General features: G+C 43.8%; 1 protein-coding gene across 2 annotated transcripts in view; it reads right to left on the bottom strand.

Moving 5' to 3' along the window:
• Nucleotides 1-5538: 5538 nt before the first annotated feature.
• Nucleotides 5539-14378, bottom strand: part of NEIL2 (nei like DNA glycosylase 2) — a 10875-nt gene continuing 2035 nt past the window's right edge. Inside the window, exons 2-5 of one of the 2 annotated variants that reach the window (XM_011359445.2) lie at nt 14219-14356; nt 12149-12495; nt 8547-8743; nt 5539-6580 (exon numbers count right to left, since the gene is read on the bottom strand). In XM_011359445.2, coding sequence (XP_011357747.1) covers nt 6267-6580; nt 8547-8743; nt 12149-12495; nt 14219-14356 — 996 coding nt within the window. In that variant the 3' untranslated portion in view covers nt 5539-6266. Of the gene's footprint in view, nt 6581-8546; nt 8744-12148; nt 12496-14218; nt 14359-14378 lie in introns of both variants that reach the window. The other variant, XM_011359444.2, reaches the window with a different exon arrangement.

Raw genomic sequence — 14378 nt, 5'->3', positions numbered from 1 at the left:
ACGACACCCTAGCAGCTGATTGGAAGGTGAGAAAGAGGCAAGCGAGCGAGATTGGTGCTCCTACGGGGAGCGGGCCTTTGTTTTCCTCAGCTTGTTCTTTGTGTGGCTGGAGGCACAAAACCGACCTGCCCAAGCTCGTGTGAGTGAAGTCATACTCTAGCCTGGGTGTTCGGTGAGATCCGGGCAGAGGTTGGCACAGCGGGCAAGAGTCCGCTATGATTTTTGTCGATAAACTGTCCACGTGTTTATTTTTGTTTGTCTTGCTGGCCAGATAAGCTCCTCCATGACGTGCTCCGCTCGTGGTCGCACCGGGCTAACATTTAAAAGGCGGGTGGGCACATTACCAAGTTGTCCGATCTTTACTGCCAATAGCATGCAAAGCAAAAGCTTGGCCAGCTCACCCGTGGCACATACGCAGCACAGCACCGTTCACCTGCCTCTCACACCACATGCAGCCCCATGGAATACCTGGGTATTCCGTGGAAATATCACAGTAGAACACTGTTCTTTGTTTAAATGCACCCCGCCTACCTGTAACACTCCCCTCGTTTGTTGGGCTTCACTACTCGCAAAGCGAGTTCACCTCTCTGAGCGATTTCAATCACTCTTTTGGAGTTTCAACTACCCTCTTAAAAGTACCCACTTAGTTCCAAAAAAGGACTTCGAGCGTTCCCACGACATATATAACGGTGATATGGAAATTTATACCACCATCCCAGGTCTCTCACGAGCCCTGGAAAACTATTTGCTACTGCAGCCTCCACTCCACTCCCCAATCTATTTTAACAGCAACCAGCTATCCTTTTAAAATCTGTCAGATCGAATCTCTCGGTTTTACTCTCCTATTGAGCCTGCTTCTCCTGTGAATGGCATTAACAGCTTCCCAGTTGCCAATTATAAAAGCCAGACATCATCCCTGACTCCTGTCTCTCCTTACATCCACCCCTTCAAAATCATTCATCAAATCCTACAGAGTCCAAGAAACAAACATCTCTCCTCTTAATCTCTCCTCTCTGTTCCACCTTGGTTTAAGCCCCATCTTCTCTCCCAAACTATTTTGAGGCCAATTTTCCATCTCTCTACAACCATCCCCATGTGGCATCTAGAGTAATTTACTAAAATGTATACTTGATTATGTCACTCTCTTGCCAACAATCTTTGGCAAGGATTTTAAATTCCTCAAAGGAAACGCCTTTCAAGATAAAATAAAGGACTCTGGCATACAATAAAACCTCCATCATCATTTAGCACCTACATGGCCTTTTTTCTCTTTCAGCCTCCTACCCAGTTATGCTCCTACTTTCAAACCCTGATCCAGCTGATGCCTTTGACTTGGTAGCACTTCCAGTTCCCAAACAGGCTAGGCACCAGTATTCACATATTTCCTTGCTTTTCATAGTTACCTCCATGACCTCATTATAGCTCAGGTACAATCGACTGCTTTGAGAATTCTATTCTGAAGTTTCCTCAGCCTTTCCTTTATCTGTTCTTTAGATTCAACAAATATCCACTGAACACCGACAATATGGCAAACACTGGAAATAAAGACGAGTTAAGATAAGGTTCCACCCCAAAGAGCTTCCAGTCCAGAAGAAGAGACAGATATGCTTGAGGCGATGATGCTGCTACTTATTAGAAACAGTTGGAACCTAATCCAGCTTGTACAGTCTATCCTGGGTGCTCAACCAGAGGCTGCTTGTAAAACAGACCATGATCAGAGACCATTTAAGTAGAACTCTGACCCATAACCTGTTCAGCAATTAGCCTGGAACAGTCAGTACTTGATCAGTGGCTTTTCTGTATTTTGCACCCCTGCCTTTTCGCTCCCAATGCAGGACCAACCACAGGCGGCCAAATTTGCTCCCCAAACCAACCACATAAGACACCCTGCTTAGCCTGCTTCCAGCTTCCTCTGCACCCCAACCTCCTCCAATCTCAGCACACCTGATGACTCTTTTTTTCACTGTAAAACTTTCCCACTCCCCTGCCTGCCTCTGAGTGTCTGCCAAGTACAACAGTGGCTGATGCCTTTGTTACAGCAAGCTCTGAATAAACCACCTCATTTGTTTCAGTGGTCTTTATTTCCACAAACCTCAGTACTCCAATCATGCCCAGTAGTTATTCTCATCCTGAACTTTCTGTATGCTAATTATCTTGTTTGACTCTTTACTTCACCATGAGCTCCTTAAGGTAGGAGATATGTCCAAGCATAACACCTGGCACAGTGTTTGCCACATAATAAGTCTCTACCCACTTTTGTTGAGTAACAATTCTTGAAATGTGGACTGTGCTGGGCAGTGCTGGAACATTTGTTTATCCTCCCCACTTTGCAAAGCACTGTTCCTACAACCTACTGAAACACTTTTAGCACTGTATTGTAAAAAGCCGGCCTCCTATTAGTGTGAGATTTTTCTTGTCTTGTTTACCCTTGTATTCCCAAACCCAGCATTTAAGAAATATTTATGGAATAGCTAAGGCCTCTGAAGTCTAACATTAAATTCCAAATTTTTCAAAATGTCAATTATCTGGAAACTCAAGCTCAGGAGATAAATCTTTCTCCTAGCATCTGTAGAGTACAACTATCGTGCCTCTCTTAACTTCTAAGAGAAGCCCAGACTCACCCTTTCTGTATCCCACCTACAATTCTGTCAAGCAATATCCTCTCCTTAAATCCATCAGACACATGGACAAGTGGAGTAATTCTCACTGTTCGATTCCCCACCCCTTCCATTTCAGTACCACTATTACTCATTTCACTCATTCTCTCACTTATGCTATCCCTTCCTTTCCTCCTTTCAGAATGAACTTGAAACTTCTTGTGAGAGCCACGTGGTAGCTGTCATTTCTGCTAGTTGTCACCGTTTCCACTTCACCATTTCTTCCACCCAGAACCCAGTCCGTGGAGCTCTGATGGTGCCGACAATAACCCTCACAACCCAACTGCTAGATGCTATTATTCTTCCCATTTTGCAAACTTTATTCAAGTCACCGATGTCAGAGAAATTATACGTCAGCTCCTGAGCAGAAAGAGTAGGCGTGAGGATTCTTCTTCTATATTACATTCTACAAACTTTTACACTGCTTGAATCTTTTGATGTCTGTAAAAACAAAAGAAACAAAAACTCAAAAAAAAATCTAAAGAATAAGGATTTTCCTTCGCCTTCTTGGCCTTCTACCATTCTCACCCTGACAGCCTTCAACTGTGGGTTCATCCAGCATTCAATTTATTTTTGACCCTAAGCTACTGCTGGAAAAAGTCAGGAAATGGGGCAACTACCCTAATCTTCAGTGTGGCTCTATAACCCTTCCCTTGAACCCTAAGTGTCTCCAAACTCCCTCATAAGAGATGTTACAAACCTTCCCACTCCTCCTTTGTACCTCAAAACACCTCACCTCCAGCAAGTTTTCTTAGTGCCTATTTTCCTCTTCTCATCCCAGCCCAGTCATCTTTAAGTGTTGGCACTAGTGTGCTCTCTCCCCCTCCTGGTTTTTTCTCTCAACTAATCATATACAAATCCTCACATTACATCCATCCTTTAATAAGTAATCTCCCTCCCTGACCTTCTCTTTCTCGTTCCCTTCACAGTCCTGAAGCACAGGAAACCCTCATCACTTTCACTTCCTTGGCTCTCATTCAGTTTCCAGACTGGCTACCACTCTGCACAAACTGCTCTCCTGAAGTTCATCGTGACTTCGAATTTGATCAGCTGCCAAATTCAAAGGTCTCTTCTCAATTATCCTTTTTCAACTCAGCATAATTCAACCTTACAAACCATTAGCCTCTACTTGAATCCTCTTGTTATACTGCCTCTCTCATTGACTTCTTTCTTCTTTTGCCTCTTGAACAAAAGACTTTCTCTAGGGTTCCACTGTGATCTCCATCTTTCCTTATGCTACATAACTATATAAGCTTTCCTGACCATCATGCTGAGTGAAGCTCCTGAATCTATGCCTCCAAGCCCAGCCTGCATTCATAAGGAGCCAGGCCTACTTGCTAATTATGTTGTCCCCACAGCTTAGGTGGTGTGCAGGTACCTCAAGCTCAATGCGTCTCCCACGATTTTCTGTGTCAGTCAAGGGGGTGGCATCCTCCAGGTACCAGGTGTAGGCTTGAGCTACCTTCAGCTCCTCTCCCCTCCCCATCCCCAGTCTCCACATCTAGTCTGCTGACACCTATGGAGCCCCTGATTCTCGCATCTCTTTCCACTCCCACTACTGTTTCAAGTCCCATCACTTGTTTCCTTGACAACTGTAACAGCACTTTCTCCTTTTCTTTTCTACCGATCGTAACAGGCATACCCCACGTGCAGGCTGTGGTACCCTGCCCAGCCTCCATGTCTGCAGAACCTCTCAGCCCATCACCTCTTGTACTCTGGTCCCACTGGACTGATAGATATTGATCTGTCTGGGTACCATCTTTGCCCCTAGCTTATGCCTGGTATTTCCCCCTTATCTCATCTGGGTTAGAAAGATAAATTTTGTATAATACATATCTTACATACACACACAACTGTGCATAAGTATACTCTTCTAGATATAAATAGCAATTTATTACTCAAATGGTATTTTCACAGCATCTGGTCTGGAAAAAAAAAAGTAATGCGAGATGGCCCCTGAAAGGTTCAATGTTCTCCAAAACCCCTTTCAGCCTGTTATGGTCTGTACTGTGTCCCCCTGCAACCCCACCACCATCTCAAATTCGTATGTTGTAGCCCTAACCCAAAATGTGACTATATTTGGAGATAGGGACTTTAGAGAGGTAATTAAGATTAAATGAGGTCATAAGGGTGGGGCCCTGATCCAATAGGACTGGGGTCTTTCTAAGAAGAGACATAGGAGTGCCTGCACACAGATAAAAGGCCATGTGAAGATGCAAGAAGGCAGCTACAAGCCAAGGAAAGACCTTAGGAGAGAACCTTAGGAGAAACCATACCTGCTGCCACCTTGATCTTGGGAATTCCAGCCTCCAAAACTGTGAGAGAATAAATGTCTGTTGTTTAAGCCCATCTGTGCTATCTTGTTAGTCAGCCCTAGCTAATAAAGTACAAAAGAATAGGTATATTTGTAAAGTAATAGGTAACTAAGGTACAACTGTGTAAGATATATAAATATGTGACACAAAGGAAATGTGAGGAAAGCAGGAAGAATTTACATTAGATAGAAGGAAGCAGAAAGGATTTGAATTAGGTAAGAGTACCGTGACTACAAGGGGTTGTGGATAGCGGCTGTAAGCAATGGTCTGAAGGGAAAAGAGCAGTGAGGCACATCTGAACACAGACTCAGAGGGTGCTTGGAGAAGATCTGGATCCTCGTGCATTATAACAGCATTTTCTACACAGTGTTCCAAGGAATAGTAAAGATAAAATGAGTTCCAAGGTAAAACGAGGTTTGGAGACACTGGAGCAAACTAAAAGTTTGCATACCCCCTCTCCCTGCCCTGCCCTTTTAAGTGACTACACCAAGCCACTGCAACAAGTCTGAAGTGGCCACCTTCACAAAGAGCTCATTCTTTACAGTGTAAGAACCATTACTGCCAAATACAGGATGACAACAGAAAATAACAAAGAGCTTTTATTTTCATGTCCTAGTTTCTTCCAGCTATTGCTAACAGGACACTGTCTTTACATACCTTGATTCCTGCATTGTTCCATGTATGGTCACAAATATATCAGGAGGAAAGCAGTTTTTTCCTAAAGCCTATTGGGTACATGAGGAAGGTGGCCAACTCCCTGGTTCCCCTCTTCTCCCCACCTTTTCTCCTGGTGTCTCCATCCCAAAGGAAAAGACCCAGGCAGGAGGCTGGATCTCGGCACGACCCTTGTGCTACTTTGTCCTCATCCCTGGATAAGGGATGAAGAAAGACAATTCTATGTTCCTGTTTCTCAAATGGAGAGTCTTAAACCAAACAATGTTTCAAAAACTGAACCAAACCAAACAGAGCAAGATTGGGGCACAGCTGTTTTCCACGGGTTTCATTTTCATTACCCTACTGTCGTCTGAGAGGGTTTGGCCTTGACTATCTTCATGACTCCTATCTTAGAGAAAAAGAATTTACCAACACTTGAAAAAAAAAAATCTAACCCTGTGGAAACTCTGCCTTAGACATAACTTCAGTGAGATGAATATTAATGGGACTGACACTCCCCTGATTCACCCTGCCCCTCAAATTCCATTCTATACCCAGTCCCAATCCCTGCTCACACCCACTTCTCAGCACTCAGGCATCATGGTCTCCAAAGGCTCTGTGAAGAAGGGGCCTGAGCACCTTAGGAGAGCTGGACCTGCTCTGGCTCATCAGGTGGCAGCCTGGGCTGGCACTGTGGGCACCACCAGGTGAGCCTCTGGAAGCCGCCTGGAGGTCCAAAGGCCTCCTTCATGACCTGGTGCCCGGCAGGGCATTGCTCTTTCTGGTAGATTTCCGTGTGCTGCTGTGTGCCCTGCATCTTGCCCTGAAGCCAGTGTGCACTGAACTCCACCACTTGGTCCACGAGGATCTCAAGCTGTGGAGGACTGAGGAGTGAACCAAGGGAAAGGGGATGGATCCCAGCTCTGTACAAGGCTTCATTCTTAATGATGTTCCCTGAAAGAAAGCAGGAAGAGGACAAGGGAAGAATAAAGGACACATTCACAATGAAATCAGTCCACAAAGTTAATAAAGTAAATGAAGCTGGTGTGACGGCAGCAGGGGAGGGCCTCTGCAAGGCCCGGAGCCAGCTCTCCTGTGCACCAATGACTCTTGGGTAAGTCACATAATCTCCGAGTCAATATCCCTATCTGCAAAATGGGCTTGGTAATGTTTACGTTTAAGGTTGTTGTGAAGATGAAATAAAACTCATGCACGGCCCATGTTATAGCAAGCACAGTAGTTATCAAAACAGGCTCTGGAACCTCACTGTCTGGATTTAAGTCCTGGCTCAACCAGACCCTAGCTGTGTGACCCTGGCAAGTTCCTTAGCTTCTTTAGGCTTCAGTTTCCTTATCTGTTAAGTTAGGATAAGTTACCTGGTTTTTGTGAGAAGTAAATGAGAATTCACACAGACACACAGACATATACACAAAAATGCTGAGCACAGTAGTTGGTGCACACAGTGGTCAATAAACATTAGCTGTGATTATTATTTAAAATATCAAGCATAATGCCTGAAATACAAAAAAGCGTTTAGGCGGTATTATTTTATTATTTTTCTATTCCTGCCTCATTCTCTGTAAAGCCAGCCTTGATCCCTCCTTCCAGAATCAATAACTCTCTTCAGAATGTTCTAACCGTATACTTTCTTTAATCTCTGCGAGGCATTTATTACAGTCTATCTCAAGTTACGGTGGCCTGATTCAGGCTTATCAGGCCATTAAACAATAATCTCCTTAAGGAGAGAAGGTTGGGTTAGGCAGAAGGCAAGCATTCAGCATGTATGGGGTGAATGGATGAAATTACTGCCCTTTTCTAGAGCTGCATAATCACACTCGCAGCCACATACAAAATTTCTCTCTAAAATTCACTGCAGACTACCTGGATTCTTATCTCAGGCTGTACCACTTACTAGCGACATGTCCTTTGCTTTAGTTTCTTCATCTGAATAAAGGAAAAACTAGTAAGTAACTCCCCTCCAGAATAGCAGTAAGGTTGAAACCATATGCCTGGCACTTTAGAGTCACTTGAAAAAATGTTTGCTGTTATTACTACTGTTAAGAATAATGATTCATTAGCAGGGCATTAGCTCTTGCTATAAATATCCTAAAGACCACTTCTGGAAGGCCCTTTGCTCCTCGAGGCGCAGGGGCTCCCTTGGTCCTAACATGAGGTGAGCTGTGCCTAGAGCAGACAAAATCATGTCTTGGAGAGGGAGGTGACTGCCATCACCAGCTCACCCAATTGCCTCAATAGCCAATCACGGGTGCACATATTGCCCCATTGTGGGAAATAAAAACGGTATATTCTTGTACTCCAGCCAATGAGCCACCCTAGTTTTCAAATCACTTAGCTCTTCACCCTACCTCAAAATGCTCACAGTTTCACTGCTCAAGACATCTGGACAGGGAGCAGGAATCCGTTTCTTCACTTGTGTTTTATAAGATCCTTATGTAGACCGCAGACATCTCTGCTTTGACCAGCAGGCAGCTCCATCTACCCAAGAGCGGCCGCGTTAGCAAATGCACTGCTCTCCATTAGCAAATTGCATGGCTTTTGGTTCCCAAGACACTGCTCAAGCACCTCCCGTGTGCCAGGCACTGCACTAGGCAGTGGAGGATTCAAGAGCAGACAAGACATGACCCCTGCGCTTTAAGAAGACACACAGTAATGTGGCTGTCAGGCAGACTACAACTGATAACAGAATTAGGGTATGAATTCTGAAACCTGGAGGGAAGTTAGAAATTGCCTAATCTAACTCCCACAGTTTAAAAATGAGACTGAAGCTAAAGAGATTAAGTGATCACTTCAAGACTAGCAGTACTCATACTTGGGGTGGGTCTCAGTTTTGTGCCTCCCAGCCGAGTGACTTTTCTGATAAATAACACTGTGGGGCTCATCCCTTTCCCATCAGTCATACCTAAGCCTGAGAAGTATCTTTGGTCCAAAAGTGTATAGCAGACAGGCTGCTCCTGGCCCAGAGCTTCCAAGGCTCGTCCTCGATGGAACTTTTCAGACAAGATGTCAGAAGTGGGTCTGAGCACAGGGGAAGAATGCCAAGACATTTGACAATTATAAAATGCCAGGAAGCCGCCTCCGCCGAAGTGCAGCACCAACCTAGGAAGAAAGAAAAGATCAGAAGTGCATATGGTTACAATAGTATTGTCACATCACACGTCCATACAGCTCCCACTGCACGGTAAGGATTAACCTGGGGACACTAAGGTCCCAAAAGACAAAAGGGATGGCTCTGCCACAATTATAAACATTTCAGGGCTACGTGGATTTCAGGGCAATTAAAAGAAAACATATATATATAGCCCTTCATTTTACTGATAATAATAATAAGTGTTCACTAAAGACAACTTGGGACATATATAAAAGGTCTAAAGTTCAGGAAGTGTGGCTACTTGCACAAAAAACAGGGCTTCACAGGAAGGACAGATAGATGCTAAAGAGGTACCACTCCCAGTCTCAAGATTTACGGAGAAAGACACACCAGCACATACTCCCATGGATTTCTTGAACTCCAAGGACAGAGAAAAAAACCTTAAGAAACAACAGCTACTATAAAATAATATTGAATGTCAACTGTAATTGAAAAATAACAAATAGACAGACAGAAATAATAGGTTATTCTGTAAAGGAAGATAATCGGGCCGGGATTGGACTCCACATCAGAAGGAGAATAAGATTCATGTACCTGACCTAGGTGGTATACTTACGCTAAAGTAAAAGGATGACTGTAGAGGAACAGGAACTCAGAAGAACATCCATGCATAGTATCTGAGGTAATTAATTACTCAAGGAAAAATACATACCCAATGGAAATTAAATCAGTGAGGATTTCAAGATGGGGGAAACGAAAATGATGGGACACAATGAGCAGTGTTGGATTTTGTAATATTTATTATGAGATCTGAATGGATTGTAATCATGATGGTGCAACTGACAACTATGACACAAGTTTTAGGAAAGAATTCTTGAAACGAAAGATGCCTATTTTCATATTAACTAGTTCTTAATATTAACTAGTTTAATTATACATAGTTAATAACTTAATATAGTTAATTAACAATCTGAAACTAAAATTCTAAGCTATCTCAGCAAATGCGAGAAATAGGGTGGATATGAAAGATAAGAAAGAGTGAAGTAGAAATATTTTAAAGGTCTTATCTCAGAGGAGTGAAGGAGAGTGAGCAAAAATCCAGATTCAATAATAAGGGAGAAGAGTTATTAATTTAATGTTATTAAGAATTTGATAGTTATTAACTTAGAAAAAAATACATGGATGATTTAAAGACAAGATTATTACAATGGAATGAAGATAAACAGCAGTACTTCCAAATAAACATGGGTAAAAAAGGCAGAAAGAAACTTGATAAATCCAACAAAAGAAACGAGGTATAATAAAATGGCAAATGGAAGAAAATCCAAATACCTCACTTCAAAACAACCAGTTTCAGTTTGAGTTTAAAGAGATACATCTGCTTCACTGTTTATAAGAAACATACCAAAGTAAGTGCAAAAACATGCCTACAACTAAGTGACAAAAGATCGAAGGGTGGGCTAGCAGGACACAGAGTGGCACTATTAAGAAAAGCAGAATTCAAGACCAAAGGCAAAGAGAAGGTATGTTATTCAACAATGAAGCTGCAAAGAACCTATGAGAGTCAGGGCCTTAGTGCCTGGGACGGCAGGGCAGCAAAACACGGAAACAAAAATGCTTAGTAAGACACGGAGCAACTTTATAAAACCACGAAAATACCCTGGGGGACTTTAATGCTCCTCTTCCCAAGTTTGGTGTATTAAGTAAACAAAAAATAAGCAAAGACAGAGAGAATTTGAGTCGTCAAAGCCATAACCTGTTCTTAATATTTACAGAATATTTTACTTTTAACAAGCATACTTTCTTCACTTATGTATATAAAGTATAAGCAAAGATCAATTATGTGTTTGGCTACAAATCTTAATGCCAAAAGTAGAAAATTTACAGGCTTTGATCATAATCCTGACCATAATCTAATAAAAAAGAATTACAAAACAATGACTCCAAACATTCATACTTTTGGAAAATTATCTATGTGAAAGAGTATTTCCTAGAGTATATGAACTAATATTATTTATTTGAAAGACCAAAGTAGAAAAAACTCTCACAAGCCTAATTAAGGAAAAAAAAATGGGGAGATAACACAATACACAAAACATGAAAAGTGAGAAAGGAGACATAACTTGACAAGAAGAGATTTAAAAAATGATATGTGTTAACTCTGTGAAAATAAATTTGAAAACCTAGGGGTGGGCCTTATTGGTGGAAGAGCATGTAGATCCCATAGCTGGAGACTGTTTCAGGCATTAGCTTCAGGCAATGAAAGGTTTGCTAGGGGTTTTTGAGGAAGCTCTCCTTGCTCATTTGAATATCCAAAATTGACCCTCTCTCTTCCTCTTTTCTCTTTCCTTGTGTCAACATAGGGCCTGCAACTTCAAGAGCCTGTTGGTCTAAGGACAAAACCAATATGTGGGCAAGTGCAAAGACAGGAAAATCACAAGAACATGAAGCTAAAAGCTGGCAACTGAGTCAATACCAAAGCCCACCCTCCCTCTGAACTTCCAATTATGTGAATAAAAAAATTTCCTCCCCATTTACGCCAACCTGGGTTATTTTTACAGTCCAAAGCATACTACTGGCCCTATATCATATCGTAAAGAAAGACTACAGTTCTGAAAATAAAAAATTATTATTATGAGACTTTAGAAAATAGAAAAGAAATGTGACTTTTGGGTAGAAGGGGCTTTCTTTAGCAAGAGGGGAAAACTTAAAAACTATCAAGAAAAATACTGACCATTGACTACCTAAAAATTATAAATCCTGAATGTCAACAGGCACAGACACCGCCAAGAGACACAGACTGGAAGCAATACCGGCACCACACATCACAAAGGCTAACACACAATAGTCCAAAAGCCCCTACGAATTGATAAAAAGTACACAAAAAACCCAATGCTAGTGAGAATTCAGCTAAGCGAACACTTCTGCGAAGTCATAAGAATGTTCACTGTCTTTGACCAGCACTGACCCTTCCAAGGATCCATGTCCAGTAAGGAAATAATCCTAAACATGGATAGAAGTTTATGCACTAAGGCAGTCTCAACATGAAATAGATTAAAAACTGGGACAATTCTGACCCTGAATTCAGAGTGTAACTTGTCAAGCCATACTGCGTTCTTCAGAGACCTCCCACCCTCCAGGGCCATGTGTGTTGGGAAGGTTCCCCTCTCGTGTAAGCTGCCCCAGGAGGTGACCATGTCCCTCTGAGCACAGACCACACAGACTATTTCCTATGACGGGTAAACAGAGAAGTGCGTTCTTTCCCCTGGGAAGCGGGTTGCTGGAGAGCCGGTGGGACAGCCACCTGAGTGCACCCCCTAACTGCGCCACACAGCGGGGGCCATGTTGAACATGGCAGACCCTGCAGAGATGCAAAGAGACATAGCCCGGGGCTCACTCCACTACACGATTACCTCGGAATGGGGTCCTTCCAGTCACCCCTCTTGTTTGGTTTCTTCGCTCTGGAGAACTCGTTCGCCCGAACGCTGCCAAACAAACCAAACCGGACTTGCAGCCACCTCTCAGTACCTCCTGCAGGGCTGTCTCCCCCCAGACACTCCGAACCATTGTCTCCACTGGGGACAACAGGATTCAGGGACCGGGAGGACTGGTCCGAGATTTTCTGGCTATCACACCCAAAGGTCTGCTTCTGGTCCCCGGCCTCTTCCTTCTTTTCTAGAGGCTCTGGCAGTGGGTTGTTGCCAGGGGACCCGATTTCTTCATCTAGATCAAATCTAAGGAATAATTCCTTTCCATGGACCTAGAAACAAAATGAACATGATCTAAGCCTTTGCTTATAGTCTCGTTTGTGTCCCCCCACAATATGACAGTATCTGGAGGTGGGCCTCTGAAAGGTGATCAAGTCCTGAGGGTGGAGCCCCCATCAGTCGGGTAATGATCCCCACTTCCCATTTATTGTGACCTAACTGCTTTGCCTGTGTATATACAGGACATATCTTCCAAATTCAATCCTCAGTTCCTGAGGGGCAGGGACCGACTGACAGAGACGCACTGAGAAGGCCACCTCCCTCAGATCTCTTGGGCTCCCGCACCAGTTTCTGCCTTGGTTTACTGGAAAATCAGCTCCCAGGTCCATCTCAAGGCTCCCTTGCCACACATCTTAGGCCCACTCAGTCTTGCAGTAAACATTCTCTGAGAGGAGCTCTGTGCTAAGTGCCAGAGACAGAGGGACATAATCCTGCAAATGCAAACCTTGTGGGACTTGGACAAAGAGTCCAAATGCTCTCATAGGAAGAGCATGAACCTAGAGGTCAGGCAGCCAGAGCTCCAGTCTCTGCCCCCTCGCTAGCTATGTCAACTTGGGCTAACTGTCCTGCTCTCTGAGCCCTGGTCTCCAAGTGCAGAAACCACAAAGGAAGAGCTACAAGACCTCTTCCAGTTCTAATCAAGATCATAACCTGTTGGGGGTGGGGGGTGTGTGAAGGGCAAGGTGGAAGTAGAACTCTTATGTACCAGGCATAAAATCTACCTAATACAACAATTTTAACTGATAAGTGATTTATCCCCATTTTATAACTGTAGAAAATAGAGCTAAGATTAACTAACATGCTTAGGAGCACAGAGCTAAGAAGCAAAAGAGCTTACTTATTGTTTCTACAGCAAATTACCATATGCCTTCGAAGTGCCAGGCACTCAGCTAAGTGCCAGCAATATAAAATTGATGAGGATACAGCCCCTAACCTGTTTATCCATCTCCTCCACTTAAGAGGCAGGACAAATTTAGCGATGAGGGTCCAACAGGAGAAAGTAGATGTGCTGGAAGCACAGAGCAGGCCCAGGGCAGGCTTGTCAGACAATGTGATGGTAAAGCTAAACCCAGAAGACTAGGAATCACCAAGGTAACATGAGGGGACAGAAATGGGGGCAGAGTTCGGAGAACAAGGAAGATTTGCTCAAGCAGGAGAGCAGGTCAAAACCACCATTAAGAACTGTTAGAGGAGCTTTAACAGTCGTTCAATATGATTGAAGAAAAATTTGGGGCAGGGTAAGACACATGCATGCTAGAGAGGGAGGCATGAGTCAGACCACAGGAGCCTGGTGAGCCCCTTGCAGGAATTCTGACTTAAGGCTCATGGCAAAGGGGAACCAGGGAGGAACCTAGATCAGAAGGGATATGCTCTTTCCTTACAACCTTGCTGGCCCCATAGGGTTAAATACGGTTCCCAACCAAAGGTGCACATCAGAGTCAGCTAGAGTGATCAGAATCACTCTGGACTCCCAGAATCTCCAGCTCGTGCATCTATATTTTTTATGGTTCCATGGGCCACTGCGATGCCCAGTTCTGGCTGAGAAACACCAGACCGAAGGAAGAGGAGCTGTGTGGAGTCCTTGCATGGTTGTCTTGGGCTCAAGGAAGTGATGGCATGGAAAGTCTTCAGGATTCTAGGGGAGGCACAGGATGTGCTGATAGAGCCTGTACCCCTGTGTGAGGTATGAGCAAGCCCTCCAGTAGATAAACTCACCTGGGTGTCCTGGAGCCACAGGGATTGGAAGGCAGCAGAGTTCAGCTTCTTAATGCTGCCTCCTATCTTGACCACCTGCTGCCCCACAAATGGGGAGATCAAATGGTGAAACTTCCTCACAGACGGTCCTTCTGGCATCCCTGCAGGCAGATATGGGGCA

The sequence above is a fragment of the Pteropus vampyrus genome, unplaced genomic scaffold (assembly GCF_000151845.1).
Source record: "Pteropus vampyrus isolate Shadow unplaced genomic scaffold, Pvam_2.0 Scaffold47, whole genome shotgun sequence".
NCBI classification, from domain to species: Eukaryota; Metazoa; Chordata; class Mammalia; order Chiroptera; family Pteropodidae; genus Pteropus; species Pteropus vampyrus.
The sequence above is the reverse complement of the archived record's forward strand: the minus strand, read 5'-3'. Positions and strand labels throughout refer to the sequence as shown.